At 44.0% G+C, this 26,645-nt stretch overlaps 1 protein-coding gene across 1 annotated transcript in view; it reads right to left on the reverse strand.

Annotated features, from left to right (window-relative positions):
• Nucleotides 1-26,645, reverse strand: part of LOC141258822 (cytochrome P450 2K1-like) — an 81,481-nt gene that overhangs the window by 31,636 nt on the left and 23,200 nt on the right. Inside the window, exons 6-7 of the mRNA XM_073673984.1 lie at nt 9,576-9,736; nt 529-705 (exon numbers count right to left, since the gene is read on the reverse strand). Coding sequence (XP_073530085.1) covers nt 529-705; nt 9,576-9,736 — 338 coding nt within the window. The remainder of the gene's footprint in view (nt 1-528; nt 706-9,575; nt 9,737-26,645) is intronic.

Raw genomic sequence — 26,645 nt, forward strand, 5'->3', positions numbered from 1 at the left:
CAATGGATCTTATTCTGCTCTATACACTCTCCACAAACTATGCCTGACAAACTCCTCCTATCACAAAGATTAATAATAGGCATCTGGAATAGTCCTTAGAAGGACTGTTAGTTGAGATGTAGATTACTCTGGAATATCTATTAACAAACTAATAAACAGCAAATTCTCTCCTTAGTTCAGCAGCACCTCTCACTACTCTGCCTGTCTAAAGGGTAGACTGTGATGAGCATAGGATCACCGGGTCTGATGATATAGACCTGATGACGCTGTGCGGCCAGCCAGTCACTGTAATGCCACAACCAACATGACTGCGTCATTTCAGTGAGTGGGAGGCAATCCCTGCATGTTTATTCGCTGTCTATTCAGTGCCAAACATGCTGGGTGGGGACCCGAGCTCCCGCCCGAGCATCCAGAAGGTATTCACCGAGCGCCGAGCTTCTCGAACAGTGAGATGCTCGGGCGAGTACCGAGCAGTTGCGAGCACACTCGCTCATCACTAACTATATATATCTGGGGTTAATAATATACCTCTTGTTGTTTAGCAAGGAAGGCATCGATAAGGTTCTTCTGATTGTTCACATCCAGTTCTTTCTCCTTTCTTGTGAATGTTTCCTTTATAAAGTTCTGCATCTGATTGTTGTTTTCAAATATTCTTTTATGTTCCCCTGGGAGCCAGCCAATCAGTGAAGGAAAACTATTGTACAGCTTAATAAAAGAGCAATTAAATAGATAATTCAACACAGATATAGGATAAATAAAATGTATATTTTTAGATATATGAAATAAAAATAATTTGATTTTTAACCCCTTAAGGATTCGTTAATTTTTTTTTATTCTATATTTGCGCTTTTGTTTTTTTCCTCCTTTTCTTCCAAGACCCATAACTTTTTTTTTATTATTATGCCCTTGACATATCAGTATAAGAGCTTGTTTTTTGTGGAATGATTTATAGTTTTGAATGACATCATATATTTTATCATATAATGCAATGAAAAGAGGGGCAAAATGTTCAAGTGCGATGTTAGTACGATTATAGGGATTACAAATGTACTTACAATATATTTCATGTTTTACTGGTTAAAAAAATCAGAACTTTTTTTTTATTTTTCTCTCAATAAACCTGTATGAGCACTTATTTCTTGTGTGTCAAGCTGATATTTTTATTAATACCATTTTGGAATACATACAGCATTTTGCCTTTTACTTCATTTTTCAGGGGTAAGTGTAATACCGAAAAATGCCAATTCAGGTAATTAAATTTTTTTTCCCATTTCATAAATAGAGGATATAAAAGTAAACTTATTATATTTTAAATGCATATTATTTACATTTGATGGACACTATTTATTAGAATTTTGAAAACTTTGAAGATAAAAATAAATGTGATTTAAAATATAACCTGTGTTGACAAATTTAAAATACTATTCATTTAGTGTCTGTTTTACAGTGCCTTGAAAAACAATTCATACCCAGTGATTTTTTCAACATTTTTCACATTACACCCACAAACTTAAATGTATTTTATTTGGATTTTACAAAATGTGATATACCAACACAAAGTATCAATTATTTGTGCAGTATAAAGGAAATAATACATTGTTTTCAAAATATTTTAAAAATCTAAAAGTAAAAATTGTGACATGCATTTGTATTCAGCTCCCATGAGTCAATAATTTGTAGGACCATCATTTGCTGCAATAACTGCTGCAAGTCTTTTGAAGCATGTCTCTACCTGGTGTGCACAACTAGAGGTGACATTTTAGGCCATTCTTCTATGCACATTCGATCCCCTACAAACATTTATGAGTTCTGGCTCCTACAGACCAGTTAGACGCTCCTAATCAACTTGTTACCTGCATTAAAGACAGCTGTCTTACACAGTCACCTGTATAAAAGACTCTTGTCCACAGACTCAATTAATCAGTCTGACTCTAACCTCTACAACATGGGCAAGACCAAAGAGCTTTCTAAGGATGTCAGGGACAAGATCATAGACCTGCACAAAGCTGGAATGGGCTACAAAAGCAAAAAGTAAGACACTGGGTGAGAAGGAGACAACTGTTTGTGCAATAGTAAGAAAATGGAAAAAATACAAAATGATTGTCAATCGACATCGATCTGGGGCACCATGCAAAATCTCACCTCGTGGGGTATCCTTGATCATGAATAAGGTGAGAGATCAGCCTAAAACTACACGGGGGGAATTTGTTAATGATCTATAGGCAGCTGGGAACACAGTCACCGAGAAAACCATTGGTAACACATTACGCCTTAAAGGTTTAAAATCCTGCAGTGCCCGCAAGGTCCCCCAGCTCAAGAAGGCACATGTGCAGGCCCATTTGAAGTTTGCCAATGAACACCTGGATGATTCTGTGAGTTATTGGGAGAAGGTGCTGTGGTCAGATGAGAAAAAAATTTAGCTCTTTGGCATTAACTCAACTCGCCGTGTTTGGAGGAAGAAGAAGTATGAGTACAACCCTAAGAACATTGTCCCAACCGTGAAGCATGGTGGGGGAAACATTATGCTTTGGGGGTGCTTTTCTGCAAAGAGGACATGACGACTGCACAATACAGAAGGGAAGATGTATGGGGTCATGTATCGCGAAATTTTGGCTAACAACCTCCTTGTCTCAGTAAGACCATTGAAGATGGGTCATGGCTGGGACTTCTAGCAAGATAATGACCCAAAACATACAGCCAAGGCAACGAAGGAGTGATTCAAAAAGAATCACAGTAAGGTCACGGATTGGCATAGCCAGTCTCCAGACCTTAATCCCTTAGAAAACTTGGAGGGAGTTGAAGCTCCGAGTTGCCAAGCGACAGCCTCAAAATCTTAATGATTTACAGATGATCTGCAAAGAGGAGTGGACCAAAATTCCTCCCGACATATGCGCAAACCTCATCATCAACTACAAAAAACGTCTGACTGCTGTGCTTGCCAAAAAGGGTTTTGCCACCAAGTATTAAGTGTTGTTTGCCAGAGGGATCAAATACTTATTTCTCACTGCAAAATGCAAATAAATGTATCTAATTTTTACAAAGTGATTTTCTTGATTGATTTTGGATATTCTATCTCTCAATATTAAAATTAACCTACCCTTAAAATTATAGACCGTTCATGTCTTTGTCTGTGGGCAAACTTACAAAAACAGCTAGGGATCAAATACTTATTTCCCACACTGTATATGCTGCAGTCTTAATCTCCTATGTAATGTATATGCAACAGCCCCAGTGTTTCCTATACATCACATAGGAAACAAGCTGCAGTGTCTCATATCTGCTGTAAATGCTCCATCCCACCATCTCCTATGTGATGTATATGCTGCAGCCCCAGCATCTTCTATGTGATATATATGCTCCAGCCTCAGCATCTCCTATGTGATGTATATGCTCCACTCATGGTTTATCCCATGTAATGTACAGTACAGACCAGAAGTTTGGACACAACTTCTCATTTAAAGATTTTTCTGTATTTTCATGTCTATGAAAATTGTACATTCACACTGAAGGCATGAAAACTATGAATTAACACATGTGGAATTATATACTTAACAAAAAAGTGTGAAACAACTGAAAATATGTCTTATATTCTAGGTTCTTCAAAGTAGCCTCCTTTTGCTTTGATGACTGCTTTGCACACTCTTGGCATTCTCTTGATGAGGTTCAAGAGGTAGTCACTGGAAATGGTCTTCCAACAATCTTGAAGGAGTTCCCAGAGATGCTTAGCACTTGTTGGCCCTTTTGCCTTCACTCTGCGGTCCAGCTCACCCCAAACCATCTCGATTGGGTTCAGGTCTGGTGACTTTGGAGGCCAGGTCATCTGGCGTAGCACCCCATCACTCTCCCTCTTAGTCAAATAGCCCTTACACAGCCTGGAGGTGTGTTTGGGGTCATTGTCCTGTCGAAAAATAAATGATGGTCCAACTAAACGCAAACCGGATGGAATAGCATGCCGCAGCAAGATGCTGTGGTAGCAATACTGGTTCAGTATGCCTTCAATTTTGAATAAATCCCCAACAGTGTCACCAGCAAAGCACCCCCACATGATCACACCTACTCCTCCATGCTTCACGGTAGGAACCAGGCATGTAGAGTCCATCCGTTCACCTTTTCTGCGTCGCACAAAGACACGGTGGTTGGAACCAAAGATCTCAAATTTGGACTCATCAGACCAAAGCACAGATTTCCACTGGTCTAATGTCCATTCCTTGTGTTCTTTAGCCCAAACAAGTCTCTTCTGCTTGTTGCCTGTCCTTAGCAGTGGTTTCCTAGCAGCTATTTTACCATGAAGGCCTGCTGCACAAAGTTTCCTCTTATCAGTTGTTGAAGAGATGTGTCTGCTGCTAGAACTCTGTGTGGCATTGACCTGGTCTCTAATCTGAGCTGCTGTTAACCTGCGATTTCTGAGGCTGGTGACTTGGATAAACGTATCCTCAGAAGCCGAGGTGACTCTTGCTCTTCCTTTCCTGGGGCGGTCCTCATGTGAGCCAGTTTCTTTGTAGCGCTTGATGGTTTTTGCAACTGCACTTGGGGACACTTTCAAAGTTTTCCCAATTTTTCACACTGACTGACCTTCATTTCTTAAAGTAATGATGGCCACTCGTTTTTCTTTACTTAGCTGCTTTTTTCTTGCCATAATACAAATTCTAACAGTCTATTCAGTAGGACTATCAGCTGTGTATCCACCTGACTTCTGCACAACACAACTGATGGTCCCAACCCCATTTATAAAGCAAGAAATCCCACTTATTAAACCTGACAGGGCACACCTGTGAAGTGAAGACCATTTCCGGTGACTACCTCTTGAAGCTCATCAAGAGAATGCCAAGAGTGTGCAAAGCCGTCATCAAAGCAAAAGGTGGCTACTTTGAAGAACCTAGAATATAAGACATATTTTCAGTTGTTTCACACTTTTTTGTTAAGTATATAATTCCACATGTGTTAATTCATAGTTTTGATGCCTTCAGTGTGAATATACAATTTTCATAGTCATGAAAATACAGAAAAATCTTTAAATGAGAAGGTGCGTCCAAACTTTTGGTCTGTACTGTATATACAACAGTCCCGGTTTCTCCATTGTGAGTTATACAGTAGACTTGATGTTTCCTATGTGATGAATACTGCAGTCTCAGTGTTGTACAGTAGACTTGATGTTTCCTATGTGATGAATACTGCAGTCTCAGTGTCTCCTATATCATGTACACAGCTACCTCAGTGTTTTCTATGTCGTGTGCACAGCAGTCTCTGTAGCCCCTAAGTGATACATACAGTAGTCTTAATGTCATCTATGTGATGAATATTGAGTCTCCTATGTGTATACAGCAGTTCCAGTGTCACCTATGTCATGTATTCAGCAGTCTCTGTGGCCCCTATGTAATGTTTCTAGTAGTCTCAATGTCTCCTACATGATGAATATTGCAATCTCGGTGTCTCCTATGTGATGAATACTGGAGTCTTGGTGTTTTCTTATGTGATGTGAATACTGCTGTCTCAGTGTCTCCTACGTGATGTGTATATAGCAGTATGTGTCTCCTATGTGATGCATAAAACACTCTCAGTATCTCCTATGTGATGTATACAGCAGTCTCAATGTCTTGAATGTCATGTATACCGCAGCCTCAGAGTCTGCTATGTGATGTATATATACCAGTCTCAGTGTCTCTTATGTGATGTATATACAGCACTCTCAGTGTCTCCTATGTGATTTATATATCCAAATAACCCTTGTTAAAAAAAAGGTTCCAAACCATTGCTGTAAGCATATAAAGTAAAGTGCTTTGGATGTTTTTGGCCTGCACAGTCTCGCTATACCCACACTCAAGTATTGAGTATCAAGCATTGAGCCAGTGTGTTAGATTATAGGCTGAACATGCTGCAAACATAATAATGAAATTTCCACTATGTAGCAATAAGTTGCAACTATGTGAATAAGATGACATTATTGTTCATGAATTGATTGCTGCATTTAATTAAATGGAATGTGTCAGCAGGCGTCAATGCTGAAGTCATGCTTCTTGCCAGCTGACTCCCCGCATTTAGACAGCAGTGAGCTCGCTGTCATTCAGCATGACATTGGCAGTGACGCCCCATCAACAGAGCAGTGTGGAAGAGAAGAATTGACTCTGTCGATGTGATGTCACAGGATGTCGCAGAATCGCTGACAAAAGCGACCCGTGACCCTTCTGAGTCGGTAGACATCGGCAGCAGCAGAACAGGCGGGTAGTTAGCATAATTCCATAGGGAAAAATAAGCAAAGTACCAAATAATCCCTTTAATTTCTCCTTATTAAAAGTTAATTATGCACTTAGTCAATGATTTGTGTTATATTATGGTTATACAAAAATAGTGATTACTGAGTGTGAACATAAATTTAATATTCCATAATTTTATAGAAGGCAATGAAATACAGATATTAATCCCTATATATATGTATATATATATATATATATTTATACAGTACAGACCAAAAGTTTGGACACACCTTCTCATTTAAAGATTTTTCTGTATTTTCTTGACTATGAAAATTGTACACTCACACTGAAGGCATCAAAACTATGAATTAACACATGTGGAGTTATACACTTAACAAAAAAGTGTGAAACAACTGAAAATATGTCTTATATTCTAGGTTCTTCAAAGTAGCCACCTTTTGTTTTGATGACTGCTTTGCACACTCTTGGAATTCTCTTGATGAGCTTCAAGAGGTAGTCACCGGAAATGGTTTTCACTTCACAGGTGTGCCCTGTCCGGTTTAATAAGTGGGATTTCTTGCCTTATTAATGGGGTTGGGACCATCAGTTGTGTTGTGCAGAAGTCTGGTGGATATACAGCTGATAGTCCTACTGAATAGACTGTTAGAATTTGTAATATGGCAATAAAAAAGCAGCTAAGTAAAGAAAAACGAGTGGCCATCATTACTTTAAGAAATGAAGGTCAGTCAGTCCGAAAAATTAGGCAAACTTTGAAAATGTCCCCAAGTGCAGTTGCAAAAACCTTCAAGCGCTACAAAGAAACTGACTCACATGAGGACCGCCCCAGGAAAGGAAGACCAAGAGTCACCTCTGCTACTGAGGATAAGTTTATCCGAGTCACTAGCCTCAGAAATCGCAAGTTAACAGCAGCTCAGATTAGAGACCAGGTCAATGCCACACAGAGTTCTAGCAGCAGACACATCTCTTCAACAACTGTTAAGAGGAGACTTTGTGCAGCAGGCCTTCATGGTAAAATAGCTGCTAGGAAACCACTGCTAAGGACAGGCAACAAGCAGAAGAGACTTGTTTGAGCTAAAGAACACAAGGAATGGACATCAGAACAGTGGAAATCTGTGCTTTGGTCTGATGAGTCCAAATTTGAGATCTTTGGTTCCAATCACCGTATCTTTGTGCGATGCAGAAAAGGTGAACGGATGGACTCTACATGCCTGGTTCCCACCGTGAAGCATGGAGGAGGAGGTGTGATGGTGTGGGGGTGCTTTGCTGGTGACACTGTTGGGGATTTATTCAAAATTGAAGGCATACTGAATCAGCATGGCTACCACAGCATCTTGCAGAGGCATGCTATTCCATCCGGTTTGCATTTAGTAGGACCATCATTTATTTTTCAACAGGACAATGACCCCAAACACACCTCCAGGCTGTGTAAGGGCTATTTGACCAAGAAGGAGAGTGATGGGGTGCTACGCCAGATTACCTGGCCTCCACAGTCACCAGACCTGAACCTAATCGAGATGGTTTGGGGTGAGCTGGACCGCAGAGTGAAGGCAAAAGGGTAAACAAGTGCTAAGCATCTCTGGGAACTCCTGCAAGATTTTTGGAAGACCATTTCCGGTGACTACCTCTTGAAACTCATTAAGAGAATGCTAAGAGTGTGAAAAGCAGTCATCAAAGCAAAAGGTGGCTACTTTGAAGAACCTAGAATATAAGACATATTTTCAGTTGTTTCACACTTTTTTGTTAAGTATATAATTCCATATGTGTTCATTCATAGTTTTGATGCCTTCAGTGTGAATGTACAATTTTCATAGTCATGAAAATACAGAAAAATCTTTAAATGAGAAGGTGTGTCCAAACTTTTGGTCTGTACTGTATATATACTGTATATTCTTTCCTATAAAAAATATGAAAAAATATAAAAAAATAATAATAACTGCACACAGATGCGATACTATTCACATAGTTGTAACCTATTGCTACATAAGTTGCAATTTCATTATTATGCCTGCAGTTTGCTCAGCCAATGGTCTAACACACTGGCTCAATAGATCTTTTGCCTTGAATTAACTGGCATGTAATGTTTTCATGTGGTCACAGTAAGATTGTGTATGCCAATAACAGCCAAAGTCTGAATATTTATGACCATGTGCTATTTCAGTTTTACTTTTTTAATAATTTTTTTTCAGTCAAGATGGGGTGCAGAATGTACTTTAATGAGAAAAAAAAATGAACTTTTTAGAATTTACCAAATGGCTGCAATGAAACAAAGAGTGAAAAATTTAAAGGGGTCGGAATACTTTCCGTACCCACTGTATTTGAAAAACTGTCTTGTGAATGAGAACTAAGTGCCGGGAAAATGCACCTCATATAATAAAGACACTAAATAAATATTTATTGAAATTTATCAATAAAGGTTATGTTTTAATTCACATTTATTTTTTTTCTTTAAAGGTTTTTTTCATTTAAGCAGTCAGTATACGGGATAAATATTTTTATATTTTATCAGTTCGTCAATTACATATGCGATGATGCCAAATATGTTTTTTTGATTTGGTTGAATATTTTCAACATTTTGCTACTATTACTTACATTTAGGGAAAAGGAGAGTGATTTAACTATTTATTTATATTGGAAAATTTTTAAAAATATATTGAAATGTTTGACACTTTTTAGGTGTCTTGAACCTGTGATCGTTTGATCGCCTACTATAGTATTTGCAGTGTGTCGCAAAATTACTGGTCTCCTATGAAGTCCTTCCAAAGGCTCAACTTTATGGTAGTATTCCCATAGCAGCCACGGGGGGCCTTCAGAAGGACATCAGCTGTCAGCACTCTGCGATCACGTTGCGCATGGTGCCGATGAGCTCTGGAGTGATGGCTGCCATCTAGGAGACATTTTAAATTATACTGTCACTCTTGATAAAGGCATTTAAGAGATTAAACTGATGTGACTGTAGCAATCTCTGATCACATCAGTTACAGTCGGGTGCTGGCTGTGTAATACAGACGGCATCAATGTTGAACAGAGTGGGCTTAGTTGCTGAGACCTCGCCATACAGTGATGCTGCAGAGCCCTTATAAGGGGGACATCACCAAGGGGTTAATACACATTAAACATAAAAAATTAAGACAAGTTTAAAACCCTAATTAAAGATACTATCTGCACAGGTCAGAGAGTGTAGGGAAGTGCTCCACTGACTCAGTTATTAATTTATTCTCACATATTTCAGAAGGAACGAAGGGACATTAAATTGTAAAACAAACAAATGCTCCAGTATTGTCAATCAGCCATTGTCAGTGTATCCTCAATACATGGATATCCCTTTAAAAATTTATTTAACACTGGTAAAAAAAAAAAGCTTACCTTGACCATAACACTTTCTGCAAACCTGATATTTTCATTGGTTAATCTGATGAGCTTAAGGATTGTGGGGTCATCATATTCAAATCTATGATCCAGCAGTATGGACACGATTATATTGGCCACGGCAGCATTTATAATGTGTAGATTATTAAAGGGTTTTCCTGAAAATATAACAAATATATAGTAAGGAATAAGGAGATGATTAAGTCAATAAAATATATTGGTTACTCCCAACATGGTTCCTCACAGGTTTTATCTACTGTATGCTACTAATGTTTAATCGTCTGCCTGCTGTGGTCCTCACTGAATGTTAGAACAATGTGGCAGTGTCCTTAGTAAGCATTGAGCCAAGATGTTCCTTCTGTTTTAATTTTTCAGTTTGACCGTATGATTGGCCATTGACAGACCCTCTAACATTTGTAGCACAATATTCTACCTGCCACCCAGACTGAAGGGAGCCCTTTCAACTCCATTCTGCAGCCTGGAAACAAAAATGTCCAAACCGATATCATTAAAATGCAGACTACCGTGCATTAATAGATAGCAATTATCACCCTCCAGTATCCTGTGATGAACCACCATGCCACCACGAAACCGAATAAAGCTGGATACTTTGTTACTGCTGAGAATACTTGACATTTCTATCATAGCCACTTTGAGGGCCCCATACCAATTTGTTCTTGTTTTTATTTCTGACCACACAAGCATGGCATTGGCAAAAAAAAATTTAATAACCCCATTTCATATTTAGACTTGATTAGAGCAGTAAGTGTGACCAAGCTGAGCCATTGAGTAGACTGCTGGCCAGTGTTACAGGCTGGCAGAAGTGGTCCGATTGCTGGTAAAGAACTAACAGGGTATAAAGTCAGTACAGGACACCAATAGACAAAACAGGGACTGAGAAGCGGGAGCAAACACAAATAAGAACAAACTATATCTGGCAGCTACCAATAGCAAGCCAGGAGCTTTAGTAGGGTGTGGTACTTTACAATTGACTGAAGCAGGGAGCAATTTACCCATCAAGTAGAGATGAGCGGTGTTCGACTAGAACTGTTCGCCAATCTCAAATTCGAGCTGTTTTGGGCGGTGTTCGAGTTGTTCGACGAACCCGAACGATTTGCAAAAAATTCGGCTGTTCGAGGTTATGTTTAGTGTTGAGCCACCCCCGTAGTGTTCGAGTTCGGTTCGATTCGTCGAACACCCGTGTGTTCGCCGAACTGTTCGTCGAACTGTTCGTCGAACACCTTCGAACACCGTTAAAACCAATGGCAGGCAAACAAAAACATAGAAACACATAGAAAACACCTTCAAAGGTGTCCAAAAGCTGACAAACTGCTCAGAAGACACAACTAACACATGGAAAAGTGACAAGTAAATATAGTCATGCGAAAAGAAAAGAGGTGGAGGAGTAAAAGGAGGGGGAGACACAGATATAGGCATGTCATGCCCTTCTAAAATCCAAAAAGTGAGAAGCCGACACGTTCAGTCCGCTCCTGCCCGTGCCACCACCGCGTCGCCGGGTTTGTGCCAGAGCCGCGGTGAACCCTGACGGCCAGCCCCCCTCTCTCAATACTGGTGCCTGTCCGCTGGTGGGTCGAGCGAGCCCCCCTGTGGTGGAGGCAGCTCTAAGCTTTTTAATTTAAATTGTCTCTCTAATTTGATTGAATACACTTTAAATCCATTTACAAGGATCTATTGGAGGGCAAGTCTCATGCCAGCAGCCGCGTAATTCCAGCTCCAGTAGCGTCCACTAAAGCTGCTGCAGTTAAAAAGCTTTTATAAGGATCGAGCTCGGCTGTCCACCGCAAGGCATCCTACTGCCAGTCCCAGCCCCTATGCCTTGGGGTGCCTCCTGATGCTCTTCACTGAGTATCCCGTGGTCCCGAAGCATTTCCTTTGAAAAAATTAATTGTCCAAACTACAGGTGGTGTAGCTTGCTTAACAGCCGGGATAATTCGCTGACTAGCAGACACTGCTACTAGGCACAAAGTATTTCCTGGGCTAGATGCAGTTAAAAATTTGTAATTAGATACTCTCGTTGGATGCTGAGAAAGCATTCCATAGAGTCTCCAGGCACGCCATATATGATTCTCTTAAAAAGCTTGGGGTAGTGGTCTAGGGGACCCTTTTATAGCCAAAATCACGGCCCTGTATCGCAATACGTCACCTAGGCTGAAGATAAAGGAACTGTAGCACCCTGAGGGCTCGGTTGCTACAGAGGTATTGCACCTCACCCAGAGGTGTGATATCTCACTCTCAGGTAAGGATGTAGTGTGGATCAGGACCCGACACCTGAATGCATTACACCACATTGCCGTGGGGCAGGGCGACCAATATGCCCCTGAGATGGGCACGACAGTCCCTGTCCCTGGCTGGAGTGGGGGGAGGGAACACTGAGGAAGGGGAACCCTGTAGTGCAGGAGCAGGGAGGAAGCAGTTCCTGGGTGCATTGAGAAGGGAGTATAAAAGGTGGGCACCATCTTAGTTCAGTGCAGAGAAGTCTGAGCAGAAGTGGCAGGGAGCAGGGGCTCTGCATGAGCTCTGCTCCGGAGGCGGGCCTAGTAACAGAGGCCCAGGCCTGGAAGAGGGAGAAGGAAGGAAGAGGAGCGGAGAAGTCTCCAGGAATGAGGAACGAAGGGATCCCAGGGGTGCGGACGGGCGAGTCGCCACCGCACGCCCGAATCCACCTGCGTGGAGGGGTCAGGCCAAAGGGGGAGACCGGTCCCCGAAACTAGTGGAGGCAGGAAACGACCCTCAGCTAGAAACAGGAGGCTGTGACATTTTATGTGGCGCAGCCCCTCGCTACACCCGCTAGGAAGGCACCACATAGGGTCAGGGAAACTGGCGCCAAGTTTACCAAGAGGAGGCCCGAGGCAGCCGGACAGAAGGGTTGGTAAGAAAGGCCAGACAAAGGACACACAAAGGGGGTCCTGTGAAGCGCTCCAAAGTTATCTGGGAGTTGTCTGAGCCCCTCACATGGTGAGCACAGTACGACGTGGGCAGCCGTTACCTGCAGACGTGGTCTGGATAATAAGAACTGTGAGTAAAGGCCCTGGACTGCATCACTGACTCCGTGTTGTTACTGCTGCTGCCCTGCACCATCACCCCCATCCTCCGCATACACTGCCCTGAGGCTATACTCCTCCCGTGGGGAGTTATGCTACGCTCTGCTGCACCCACAACACCAGCCTCAGCGGTCTGCCCTGGAGCGGCGGTTCACTCTGACCGCAATCCAGGGGTGGCGTAGTCGGACATTTAAACATCAAAACCACAAAAATAGTTCCGCCACTGGTTTGACCGCCCTGAGCCACGGATCCGGGTCGCCGCCACGGAGACTACAACCACCAGCATCCACCAAAAAGGGTCCGGCTCCGGGTGTCCCAAGGCCCAGGGGGCGCGTCAGAACATTTTCATCACCTTTCACAATCACCAATGGGACAAGGCAGGGATGTTCTCTGTCCCCTCTCTTATACATCCTAGTGACGGAGCACCTGCTCTCATCAATTCGCCATAACCCCAATATTAGGTGGATTGAGGTGGGAGGCACCGAGTACAAGTGCTCTCTATTTGCTGATGATGTCCTAGTATATATCACTCAATCACATATATCCATCCATGCTGTTATGGCTGAAATAGATCACTTTGTTACATGGTCAAATTTTAAAATCAATGCAGCGAAGTCTGAGGCCCTCGATGTCTCCCTCCCCAAATCCATATAGGATTCCATCCAGTCCAACTTTCCCTTTGCCTGGCCCTCACAGGGTATCAAATACTTAGGAATTCCTATTCATAGAGACCTCTCCCATCTATGTTATCTTAATTTTGGGCCCTTTATTGAACAACTCCATACAGACCACGGTTGGCAAGTTAGAACTGTAAGATTCACTACGTGAACCACTGGTGTTTTGTGGAAAAGCACATGTACACTGTGTTCGAAATTATTATGCAAAAAGTGTTTAGGAGTGATAAGGGAAGAATTTGTTTGTTTGTCAGTTAAACTCATTGATGGTGATGTGTGTCAGGGCTCTTTATATCACTGTAAGCAATTGCAGACACCTGTGCTAATTAGTTTGGCAGGTGTGTCCAATGAAAGGCAAGACTACTTAAGAAGGCTGTCTCACATTATTAAGCAGCCTACATTTTCTGCCAAAATGGGAAAGAAAAAGGATGTGTCGGCTGCTGAGAAGCAACAAATTGTGGAGTGTTTAGGTCAAGGCATGACTACAATCAACATTGTGCGATGATCAGGATGAAGTGTCTTGGCAATCAAGAAGTATGTAGCTGATTCACAGTACACACGTGTGCGTGCTGATAAGGGCAAATTGAGGACTCTTTCCTACAGGCAATTACGTCAGGTTGAAAGAGCAGCGGCAAAAAAGCCTTGTCATAGCAGCAGACAAGTTTTTGAAGCTGCTGGTGCCTCCAACGTCCCCCGAACAACAAGATGCAGGGTCCTTCAGAGGTTTGCAGCTGTGCATACGCCATCCTGTCGACCTCCTCTATCCACTTCACACAAGCAGAAATGGCTCCAGTGGGCCAAACATTACATGAAGACTGATTTCAAAACTGTTTTGTTCACGGATGAGTGCCGTGCAGTGCTCGATGATCCAGATGGATGGAGTGGAGGATGGCTGGTTGATGGACACCCCACGCAAACACGGCTACAGCGCCAACAAGGAGGAGGTGGAGTAATGTTTTGGGCTGGAATCATGGGGAGAGAGATTGTCGGCCCCTTTAGGATCCCTGAAGGCGCTAAAGATGAACTCCATAATGTATGTGGATTTTCTCAAACAGCACTTCCTGCCATGGTTCAAGAAGAAGAACCGTGTATTTCACAGCAAGATCATTTTTTTGCATGATAATGCACCATCTCATGCTGCACATAAAACATCTGCATCTCTGGCTGATATGGGCATAAAAGGGGACAAACTTATGGTGTGACCCCCATGCTCCCCTGACCTCTACCCCATTCAGAACCTTTGGAGCATCATTAAAAGGAGTGTCTATGATGGCGGGAGGCAGTTCACATCTAAGCAACAGCTCTGGGAGGGTATTCTGTCCTCATGCAAAACAATTGAAGCAGAAACCATCCAAATCCTGACAAATTCAATGGACGAGAGAGTTCAGAAGCTCCTTTCGAACAAGGGGTCCTTTGTGAAAATGTAACATCACCTAGAATAAAGTTTTGAGTTGAAAACTGTTTGATTTCAGTTTCTAACAACCTGCTAATGCTTATAATTTCAAAAATGACCATTTTTTTGGTCTTTATTAAAATGAAAAGGTTGATCGAAAAGTTTGGGGGATCTAAGAGTGTGGCAACCCAGTAGTCATGATTACTTCGAATTCTGACAATATGAGGGTCATGCTGCAGGTAGTGCAGCAAGAAGGCACTTATGTGTCTTGCGGATCTCGGAGCCCCAAAATTATTTTCCGGGCTAGATGCAGCTAAAAATTATTATTCCAGTCAAGATACAGATAAACATGATTAGTAATTTTAAATCTGGTGGAGCTTATTATAGATGGCCTAATAGAATCAGTGCTGCACACTGCTACAAAGCCCAAATTATTTTCCAGCCAAGATACAGATAAACATGATTAGTAATTTGAAAGCTTAAAACGGTTGGTAGGGTGATTTTAACCAATCATCAAGCTTTTACTCTCCCCAGGATGACGCAGGGGTAGAAAAGTCGTTTTGGATCCATGATTTGTTCATCTTTATGAACGTGAGTCTGTCTACATTATCAGTGGAGAGCCGCGTGCGCTTATCTGTCAGCACACCACAGGCAGCGCTGAACACACGTTCAGACAGAACGCTGGCTGCGGGGCATGACAAGATCTCCAAGGCGTAAGTGGCTAGCTCCGGCCATTTATCCAGATTGGAAGCCCAAAAAGAGCAAGGGTCCAGTGACACAGTCATGGCTTCAATGTTTACTTGGAGATACTCCTGTACCATCGTCTCTAGGCGTTGACTATGTGTCAGAATTCTTGTCTCCTGTGGCCTTGCAAAGGATGGGCTAAAAAAGTGGTGAAATGATTCCGCAAAATTGATGTTACCAGCAGATACTGTGGTTGTGTTACGGTTTGAGTGCTGAACACTTGACGGTCCCACGGTTGGCAAGTTGGAACTGTGAGATTCACTACGTGCACCACTGGTATTTTGTGGAAAAGCACATGTAAGATTCTGCAACAGTCTCTGCTGATACTCCTGCATGCGTGCATCCCTTTCTATGGCAGGAATAATTTCTGCAAATTTACTTTTGCACCGGGGATCTAACAGTGTGGCAACCCAGTAGTCAGGATTATTTCTAATTCTCACAATTCGAGGGTCATGTTGCAGGTAGTGCAGCAAGAAGGCACTCATGTGTGTTGCGCATCCAGGAGCACCAAGTCCCTGTTGTGTTGGTGGCGAGGTAACAATCATGCTTCCTTCCTCTGTCCTCTCCCCCCAACCTCGCACAACAGAAATGTGATCAAGGTCTCCCTCATCTGATGAGTCTTCCATCAGTTCGTCCTCCACTTCTTCCTGGGCTCCTGCACCTTCCTCACTAGTTTGGCTGCTACCATGCGCCCTGGTAAAACCATCTCCCCCACCCTCACATGCCTGCTGCCTTGGTGCTGCCGACCGTCTAGACCTTGCAGATGTTAGCCCTTCCGCATACAACTCCTCCTCCTCTACTTCCTCCACCTCCTCTTGTGCCACCACCTGACTCCGAATTCTGTTTAACATGTGCTCCAGCATGTAAATCACCGGAATAGTCATGCTGATAATGGCATCGTCAGCACTAAACATCTTCGTCGCCATTTCAAAACTGTGCAGAAGGGTGCATAGGTCCCTGATCTGAGACCACTCCTCCAGCGTGTTTTGCCCCACCTCTGGATCTCGTTGGCCCAGGCTATACGTCAGAACGTATTGCACCAGGGCTTGTCGGTGCTGCCACAGTCGCTGCAACATGTGCAGAGTTGAATTCCACCGGGTAGGCACATCGCATTTTAGCCGGTGAAGTGGCAGGCCCAACGACTTCTGTAGAGATGTAAGTCGCTGAGCTGCGGGATGCGAACGGCGGAAGTGAGCACACAGCGACCGTGCCCTCTGCAGAAGGCCATCTAGTCTGGGATAGTGGGCTAAAAATTGCTGGACAACCAGGTTCAACACGTGAGCCATACAAGGCACGTGTGTGACATTGCCCCGGCGAAGGGCCGCACCCAGGTTTGCAGCATTGTCGCACACGGCCTTCCCTGGTTTCAGGTCCAGTGGAGACAACCATTCATGAAATTGGTTCTCCAGAGCTGACCACAACACCTCAGCTGTGTGACTCACATTTCCCAGACATTTCAATGTAAAAACCGCCTGATGACGTTGAGCCCTACTGCCAGCATAGTAAGGAGGTGTGCAGGATCCCTTCTGCGCAGTTAGAAAGCTTGTGGCATGACCAGACAGGCTTTGGGTGCAGGTGGAAGACCGAGAGGAGGTTGAGGAGGCAGAAGCAGTGGAGGAACTTTGACATAAAGAGGATTGACGCACAACTCGTGGGGACGGCAAGACTTGGACAGCAGCCCCTTGTCCTGCTGTCACCATAGTTACCCAGTGCCCAGTCAGCGACATGTAACGCCCCTGTCCATGCCTACTCGTCCAAGTGTCTGTGGTGAAATGCACCCTGTCACACACAGAGTTTCTCAAAGAAGCGGTGATGTTGTATGCGACATGCTGGTGGAGCGCAGGCACACCTTTCTTTGAGAAGTAGTGCTGACTGGGCATCTGGTACTGGGGCACTGTGACGGACATAAGGTCTCGAAAATCCTCTGTGTCCACCAGGCGGAAAGGCAGCATTTCTGTAGCCAAGAGCTTGCAGATGGTGAAATTCAACCTCTTAGCTTTCTCATGGCTAGGAGGAAATGGTCTTTTACTTGTCCACATCTGAGGGACCGAAGGCTGGCTATTGTGCTTAGACGGGGTTGATAAGGGTGTCCCCGGCAAACTGCCGGTCTGTGAGGAAGATGCAGGCGGACATGTTAGGTTGCCTTGATCCAAAGGTGGTGCTATCGATGTCGGACAGCGCTCAACACCAGCTGGTGTTACCACCTCCAAAGAAAATGATGACCTGCCAATCACGCTGGCTGTTGCGGGTAAAGAGGTGGCAGGTCTGCGCCCCAAAACAGGTGTGACTGCTGTCCCCCCAGTCACAGAGGATGAAGAGGCCGCGGATGCACAAGATATGGCAGATGGTGGTTGGCCCGGCCGGCTAGGCCGCATTGTAGCACACTGAGCTTCCCACTGCAACTTATGCTTCATGTCCATGTGCCGGTTCATGCATGAAGTACTCAAACTATGTATTTTTTGGCCTCTACTTAGCTTTTGCTGACAAATGTTACAGATAACACGAGTTGGGTCATCTTTATCGATCTGAAAAAATGCCCAGGCTATGCAAGGCTTAGCACCCATGCGACCTGAAGAGCCACCACGACTTGTGGTGAGAGGCAGAGTTGTGTTTGAGGATGCAGTTGTTGACGTGCTTCCAGTACTACGCCTCTGTCCAGGAAGGCACAACCTGACCTCGTCGTCACTAGCATCTTCCTCCACCTCCTCTGCTGACCTCATCTCTTGGCTGACTGTGGGTTGACAGTAAGTGGGATCTCCAACCTCATCATCATCACCCTGTGCGTTATCACACCCGTCGTCCTCAGAGCCAACCTGTTCCTGCCCTGACAAAAAACTAAAGTTGTCGCTCCAATCAGGTATTTGAGTCTTATCATCGTCTTCCTCATTGTCTCCACCAACAGGAGTTACAGTTTGGGAATGAGGGTCTACATTATGGTCAGAACCTTCTGCGTCTGGTCCTGGATCCGACTCATAAAGATTCTGGGCATCAGTACAGATCATTTCCTCGTCTGGATTCACAGAAGCGCTGGAGTCGACCGCTGATTGCCAGGCTATAGTATGAGTAAACAGGTCTGCAGACTCAACCATCTGTTCTACCTCATACTCAGACGGGCAGCTGGAGATTTGGGAGCTGTGAGGAAGCAAGTGCGATTGGGGTGACACCTATGAGGACTGGAGTATTTGTGATGTTGAAGTTGATGTGAAGGAGAGCCCACTTAAAGGAGCACTTGATATCCGTTGAAGCACCTGCTGTTTTTGTGCCTCATCTGGAATTTGTAGCGATTGGCGTGGACGTAAGAAAGGGATCTTATCACATTGTCCGCTAAAAGAAGTAGACATTTTAGTTTGGCTGGAAGATCGTCTTTCTTCTGCAGATGTTACTGTTGCTTTAACACCTACCCCACGGACACAACATTTTTTCCCCTTCCCAACACGCCTATTCCCCTTTCCACCAGCAGCAGGCCTTTTTCCACTCATTTTGGTGGTTAACTAATTCACAACTCTGGAGTTGTCTGCACAAAAAAACAATGGATGGGAACTGAGCAGAGCTGAGTGGCCAAACTGTGGTATTAGGCCAAAACTATTGGCTGGGTTAGATGCAGAAAAAAATTATATTCAATTTGCAACCTGATGGAGGTCAGTATGGATGGACTAAAAGAACAAGTCCCACACACAGCTAGAAGCCCAAATATTTTTTCAGAGTTAGATGCAGAAAATTTTTTTATTCAATTTGCAACCTGATGGAGGTCTGTATAGATGGATTAATAGAACAAGTCCCACACACAGCTACAAGCCCAATATTTTTTCAGAGGTGGATGCAGAAAAAAAATATATTCAGTTTGCAACCTGATGGAGGTCAGTATAGATGGACTGATAGAGAAAGTCCCACACACTGCTAGAAGGCCAAATATTTTTTCAGAGCTAGATGCAGACAAAAAATTATTTTGAATTTGCAACCTGATGGAGGTCAGTATAGGTGGACTAATAGAACAAGTCCCACACACTGCTAGAAGGCCAAATATTTTTTCAGAGCTAGATGCAGAAAAAAATTATATTCAGTTTGCAACCTGATGGAGGTCTGTATAGATGGATTAATAGAACAAGTCCCACACACAGCTAGAAGCCCAAATATTTTTTCAGAGGTAGATGCAGATAAAAATTATTTTTAATTTGCAACCTGATGGAGGTCAGTATAGATGGACTAATAGAGAAAGTCCCACACACTGCTAGAAGGCCAAATATTTTTTCAGAGCTAGATGCAGATAAAAATTATATTCAATTTGCAACCTGATGGAGGTCAGTATAGATGGACTAATAGAACAAGTCCCACACACAGCTAGAAGCCCAAATATTTTTTCAGAGGTAGATGCAGAAATAAATATATTCAGTTTGCAACCTGATGGAGGTCAGTATAGATGGAGTAATAGAACAAGTCCCACACACAGCTAGAAGCCCAAATATTTTTTCAGAGGTAGATGCAGATAAAAATTATTTTTAATTTGCAAACTGATGGAGGTCAGTATAGATGGACTAATAGAGAAAGTCCCACACACTGCTAGAAGGCCAAATATTTTTTCAGAGCTAGATGCAGATAAAATTATTTTTAATTTGCAACCTGATGGAGGTCAGTATAGATGGACTAATAGAACAAGTCCCACACACAGCTAGAAGCCCAAATATTTTTTCAGAGGTACTGTAGATGCAGATAAAAATTATTTTTAATTTGCAACCTGATGGAGGTCAGTATAGATGGACTAATACAACAAGTCCCACACACAGCTAGAAGCCCAATATTTTTTCAGAGGTAGATGCAGAAATAAATATATTCAGTTTGCAACCTGATGGAGGTCAGTATAGATGGAGTAATAGAACAAGTCCCACACACAGCTAGAAGCCCAAATATTTTTTCAGAGGTAGATGCAGATAAAAATTATTTTTAATTTGCAAACTGATGGAGGTCAGTATAGATGGACTAATAGAGAAAGTCCCACACACTGCTAGAAGCCCAAATATTTTTTCAGAGCTAGATGCAGATAAAAATTATATTCAATTTGCAACCTGATGGAGGTCAGTATAGATGGACTAATAGAGAAAGTCCCACACACTGCTAGAAGGCCAAATATTTTTTCAGAGCTAGATGCAGATAAAAATTATATTCAATTTGCAACCTGATGGAGGTCAGTATAGATGGACTAATAGAACAAGTCCCACACACAGCTAGAAGCCCAAATATTTTTTCAGAGGTACTGTAGATGCAGATAAAAATTATTTTTAATTTGCAACCTGATGGAGGTCAGTATAGATGGACTAATAGAGAAAGTCCCACACACTGCTAGAAGGCCAAATATTTTTTCAGAGCTAGATGCAGAAAAAAATTATATTCAGTTTGCAACCTGATGGAGGTCAGTATAAATGGACTAATAGAGAAAGTCCCACACACTGCTAGAAGGCCACATATTTTTTCAGAGGTAGATGCAGAAAAAAATATATTCAGTTTGCAACCTGATGGAGGTCTGTATAGATGGATTAATAGAACAAGTCCCACACACAGCTAGAAGCCCAATATTTTTTCAGAGGTAGATGCAGAAAAAAATATATTCAGTTTGCAACCTGATGGAGGTCAGTATAGATGGACTAATACAACAAGTCCCACACACAGCTAGAAGCCCAATATTTTTTCAGAGCTAGATGCAGAAAAAAATTATATTCAATTTGCAACCTGATGGAGGTCAGTATAGATGGACTAATAGAATGATGCTATGCCCAAAAGATTTTACTTCACTAGGTGCAGTAAAAAAATTGGTATTCTATACACAGGTGGTATATCTTGCAACACAGATAGGCTACTCCACTGACTAACACACTCTGCAGTAGGCCAAAAAGGATTAGCTTTGCTAGATTCAGCCAAATGCTGTGAAAAAAACTTGCACAGCACTGGCACAGACCTGCCTGGCAAAAACTGATAGGAACTGATGTAACCTAGTCCTGAAAAGGACTCCAATTACAATTAGTCTTTACTCCCACAATCTATCTATTTAAGAGCACAGACCTGCCTGATAAAAGTCATAGGAAATGCTGTAACCTAGTCCTTAAAGGGACTGCAATCACAACTATTCCCTACTCCCAAGCTATCTGTAGATTTGTGCGAAAATTGGCTTGAAATTAACAAGGTATAGCGCACACAGCAACAGCGGTGCCGTCTAACACGCAGCTGCAGCAGTGAGAAAATGGTGGCGACGGGGAAAATGGCTTGGTCTTATAGGGCAAGGACATGTGACATACACTGCCAATGACACATGCCCTTGCTTGTGTGAAAAAAAGCACTTCGCTCCGTGTGTGCGCTGCTGATATGCTGACAGATTGCACCTCCCCACTTTAAATGCGGGAAAGAGAAAAAAAAAATGGAGATCTTCATTGTTCCTGCAGAGATCCATCCCCTGCCCCTCCCCCCACCCCGCTGTACACTCAAACTGCGTATTAACATTAATTTTCATCATTACTGAGAAAAAATCCAGTTATGATTTTGGTGCACGAACAGTTATCGAACATAACACCGAAAAGCCGAATTTTTCTCAAATTGTTCGTGTTCGCCGAACGGCTCGAACACCGCCCAAAACAGCTCGAATTTGAGATTGGCGAACAGTTCGAGTAGAACAACGCTCATCTCTAGTTATGTTCGATAACTGTTCGTGCACCAAAAGTGTGTCCTGCATGTCTGGTGCTATTTTGAGCACCAATCATGCAGGGATTGTCTGCCACTCACTGTAATGCCACAGCCATGGTGGTTGTGGCATTACAGTGATTGCCCAAATCGATAGGAACAGTGCCAACAGTGAAACATGAAAAGCCGGCAATTCAGCAGCGGCATACACCGGTACCCGACAATTTAGAACCGAAAGAATAGAGCTTCACACATAGATTAGATAGATAGAAACATGTCAGCCACATATATACGAAGTACAGTGATAGTGTTGCTTACTGTACTTGTCATTCAGTGTAAAGGATTTATCAAAAAAAATAATAGTGTTTTCATGCACCATCTCTTTAAAAAAGCCGGCCGGCAATTCAGCATCTGTACCCGACAATTTAGAATAGAAAGAATAAAGAATCACACATAGATTAGATAGATAGAAACATGTCAGTCACATATATATGAAGTACAGTGACAGTGTTGCTTACTGTACTTGTCATTTAGTGTAAAGGATTTATCAAAAAAAATAATAGTGTTTTCATGCACTGTCTCTTTAAAAAAGCCGGCCGGCAATACAGCATCTGTACCCGACAATTTAGAATAGAAGGAATAGAGAATCACACATAGGTTAGATAGATAGAAACATGTCAGTCACATATATATGAAGTACAGTGACAGTGTTGATTACTGTACTTGTCATTTAGTGTTAAAATAAAGGATTTATTTAAAAAAAAATTGTCGTTTGGGTCCCCATAATTTTAGGCTCTAGCGGAGGTTAAGCAGACGGCTGGGGCAGATGTTTGAAGCCTGGGAAGGGGGTAATACCCACAGAGCTTCCCAGGCTACTAATATCAGCCCCCAGCGGAATACCTAGCCTTTACTAGCTTTTAAAATGGGGGACCCCCCAAAAAAATGACGTGGGGTACCCCCTATTTTAATAGCTAGCAAAGGCTAGGCAGACAGCTGGGGGCTGATATTAATAGCCCAGGAAGGGTGCCATGAATATTGGCCCCCTCCCAGGCTAGAAAAAACAGCCATCAGCCGCCCCAGAAATGGCGCATCCTTAGGATGCGCCAATTCTGGCACTTAGCCTTGCTCTTCCAACTGCCCTGTAGCGGTGGCAGTGGGGTAATAGGGTTGGGGTTGATGTCAGCTTATAATGCCAGCTGACATCAATCCCAGGTTAGTAATGGAGAGGCGTCTATAAGACACCCCCATTACTAACCCCATAGTCAAAGTTAAAAGAAAACACAAACACCCAGAATAAAGTCCTTTAATTGAAATAAAGACACATTCCTTTATTGTTCTAAATTAAACCATACTTACCATCACGCCCATTCCAGCTGAAGCCAACGATCTCCTGCAATAAAAGAAAAATAATAAAGCAACATCATCCTCACCTTTCCATGGTTCCCACGACAGCTTCAGCTCTGCTACATTGAGATGACAGGCTGGACCGCAGCAGAACGCTGCCATCCAGCCTGTCATCCCGCAGACACTGAGAAGCGCAGGCATGCTTGCGCTCTGCAGTGTCTGGCTGTGACGGCATAAAGATGAGACGAGTTCATGTCCAATGAACTCGGCGCACCTGATGCACGTCACTGACAGCGTGGGAGAATTCTCCTGCACTCAACACTTCAGCGTGAGAATTCTCCCATGCTGTCAGTGACGTACATGAGGTCAGCTGAGTTCATTGGACATGAATGAGCTCACCTCATGCACGTCACTGACAGCGTGGGAGAATTCTCACGCTGTAGCGCTGAATGCAGGAGAATTTTCCCACGCTTGTCAGTGACGTGCATGAGGTGAGCTGAGATCATTGGACATGAATGAGCTCACCTCATGCACGTCACTGACAGCGTAGGAAAATTCTCCTGCACTCAGCGCGTCAGCGTGAGAATTTTCCCACGCTGTCAGTGACGTGCATGAGGTGCGCCGAGTTCATTGGACATGAAGTCGTCTCATCTTTATGCCGTCACAGCGAGACACTGAGGAGCGCAAGCATGCCTGCGCTTCTCAGTGTCCGCGGGATGACAGGCTGGATGGCAGCGTTCTGCTGCGGTCCAGCCTGTCATCTCGATGTAGCAGAGCTGAAGCTGTCGTGGGAAACATGGAAAGGTAAGGATGAGGTTGCTTAATTATTTTTCTTTTATTACAGGAGATCATTGGCTTCAGCTGGAATGGGCGTGATGGTAAGTATGGTTTAATTTAGAACAATAAAGAATTGTGTGTTTATTTCAATTAAAGGACTTTTTTCTGGGTGTTGTGTTTTTTTTAAATACTTTACTAGAAATTCATGGCGGTCATGTCTAATATTGGCGTGACCCCATGAATTTCGGGCTTAGGGCCAGCTGATAATGCCAAGCTGGCACTAACCCCTTTATTACCCAGTGAGCCACCGCACCAGGGCCCTGGATGAGTTGGGTATAGCGCCAGAAGATGGCGCTTCTATGAATGCGCCATTTTTCGGGGTGACTGCCGACTGCAATTTGCAGCGGGGGGGACCCAGAAAGCTTGGGCCTCCCTGCGCTGCAGATTCCAGCCCCCAGCTGCCTAGTTGTACCTGGCTGGACACAAAAATAGGGCGAAGCCCCACGTATTTTTTTTTTTAATTATTTCATGATATTCATGAAATAATTAAGAAAAAAAGGGCTTTCCTATATTGTTGTGTCTGGCCAGGTACAAATAGGCAGCTGGTGATTGGGGGCAGCCCGTTCCTGCCTGCTGTACCTGGCTGGACACAAATATAGTGCGAAGCCCCACGTCAATTTTTTTTTAAATTATTTCATGAAACTAGATGGTGGCCCGATTCTAACGCATCGGGTATTCTAGAATATGTATGCGGCAGACCCGGCGCAATCAGCAGAGCGGTGTTTAAATTTGGCGCCAAAATCGCTGACTGGTCGCGGCCAGCAACCGCGACCAATCAGCAAAGCGGTGTTGAAATTTGGCGACTATATCGCTGATTGGTCACGGCCGGCGGTCGCGACTAATCAGCAGAGCGGGGTTTAAATTTTGCGCCAATAATGCTGATTGGTCGCGGTCGCGACCATTCAGCAAAGCGGTGTTTAAATTTTGCGTCAGTAATGCTGATTGGTTGCGGTCGCGACCAATCAGCAAAGCTGTGTTTAAATTTGGCGCCATTAATGGTGATTGGTCACGACCGCGACCATTCAGCAGAGCGGTGTTTAAATTTGGCGCCAAAATCGCTGATTGGTCGCGGCCGGCAACTGTGACCAATCAGCAGAGCGGGGTTTAAATTTGGCGCCACTACTGCTGATTGGTCGCGGCCGGCAACCGTGACCAATCAGCCGAGCAGGGTTTAAATTTGGCGCCAATACTGCTGATTGGTCGCGGACGGCGACCGCGATCAATCAGCAGAGCGGTGTTTAAATTTGGCGCCAATAATGCTGATTAGTCGCGGCCGGCATCCGCGACCAATTAGCAGAGCGGGGTTTAAATTTGGCGCCAATACTGCTGATTGGTCGCGGCCGGCAAACGTGACCAATCAGCCGAGCAGGGTTTAAATTTGGCGCCAATACTGCTGATTGGTCGCGGACGGCGACCGCGATCAATCAGCAGAGCGGTGTTTAAATTTGGCGCCAATAATGCTGATTAGTCGCGGCCGGCATCCGCGACCAATTAGCAGAGCGGGGTTTAAATTTGGTGCCAATCTCGCTGATTGGTCGCGGCTGGAGTCCGCGACCAATCAGGAGAGCGTTGTTTAAATTTGGCGCCAAGCTCGCTGATTGGTCGCGGCCACTATTTAAATGTGGCGCCCAAATCGGTGATTGGTCGCGGGCAGCGTCCGCGACCAATCAGCAGAGCGGTATTTAACTTTAGCGCCAAGATCACTGATTGGTCGCGTGCGGAGAGCGCGACCAATCAGCGAATCGTATTGGTGAGGACCGGGGAGCGCCGCTGCCTGGTCGGATACTTCCGCTGCGAGAAGCCGGGAGATGAGCGACTGCTCGCAGCAGAAGTATCCCGACCCGCAGCGCCGCTCCCCGATCCTCCCTTGACACCCTAGCCGCTGATGTCCCCACAGTATCCACATGGTGTTACAAAGATTCGGACATTTGTGTTAAAAATCGCTGATTGGTCGCTGGCGGTGCCAGCGACCAATCACCGATTTGGGCGCCAAATTTAAATATCGGCCGCAACCAATCACCGATCTTGGCTCCACATTTAAACACCGCTGTGCTGATTGGTCGCCGACGCTGGGCGTGACCAATCACCGATTTTGGCGCCACATTTAAATAGCGTCCGCGACCAATCAGTACAGCGGTGTTTAAATGTGGAGCCAAGACGGGTGATTGGTCGCGGCCGATATTTAAATTTGGCGCCCAAATCGGTGATTGGTCGCGGGCAGCGCCTGCGACCAATCAGCGATTTTTAACACAAATGTCCGGACCTTTGTAACACCATGCGGATACTGTGGGGACATCAGCGGCTAGGGTGTGAAGGGAGGACTGGGGAGCGGCGCTGCGGGTCGGGATAC

The sequence above is a fragment of the Phyllobates terribilis genome, unplaced genomic scaffold (assembly GCF_046119375.1).
Source record: "Phyllobates terribilis strain yellow unplaced genomic scaffold, ASM4611937v1 Scaffold_3__8_contigs__length_932513732, whole genome shotgun sequence".
Taxonomy (NCBI): Eukaryota; Metazoa; Chordata; class Amphibia; order Anura; family Dendrobatidae; genus Phyllobates; species Phyllobates terribilis.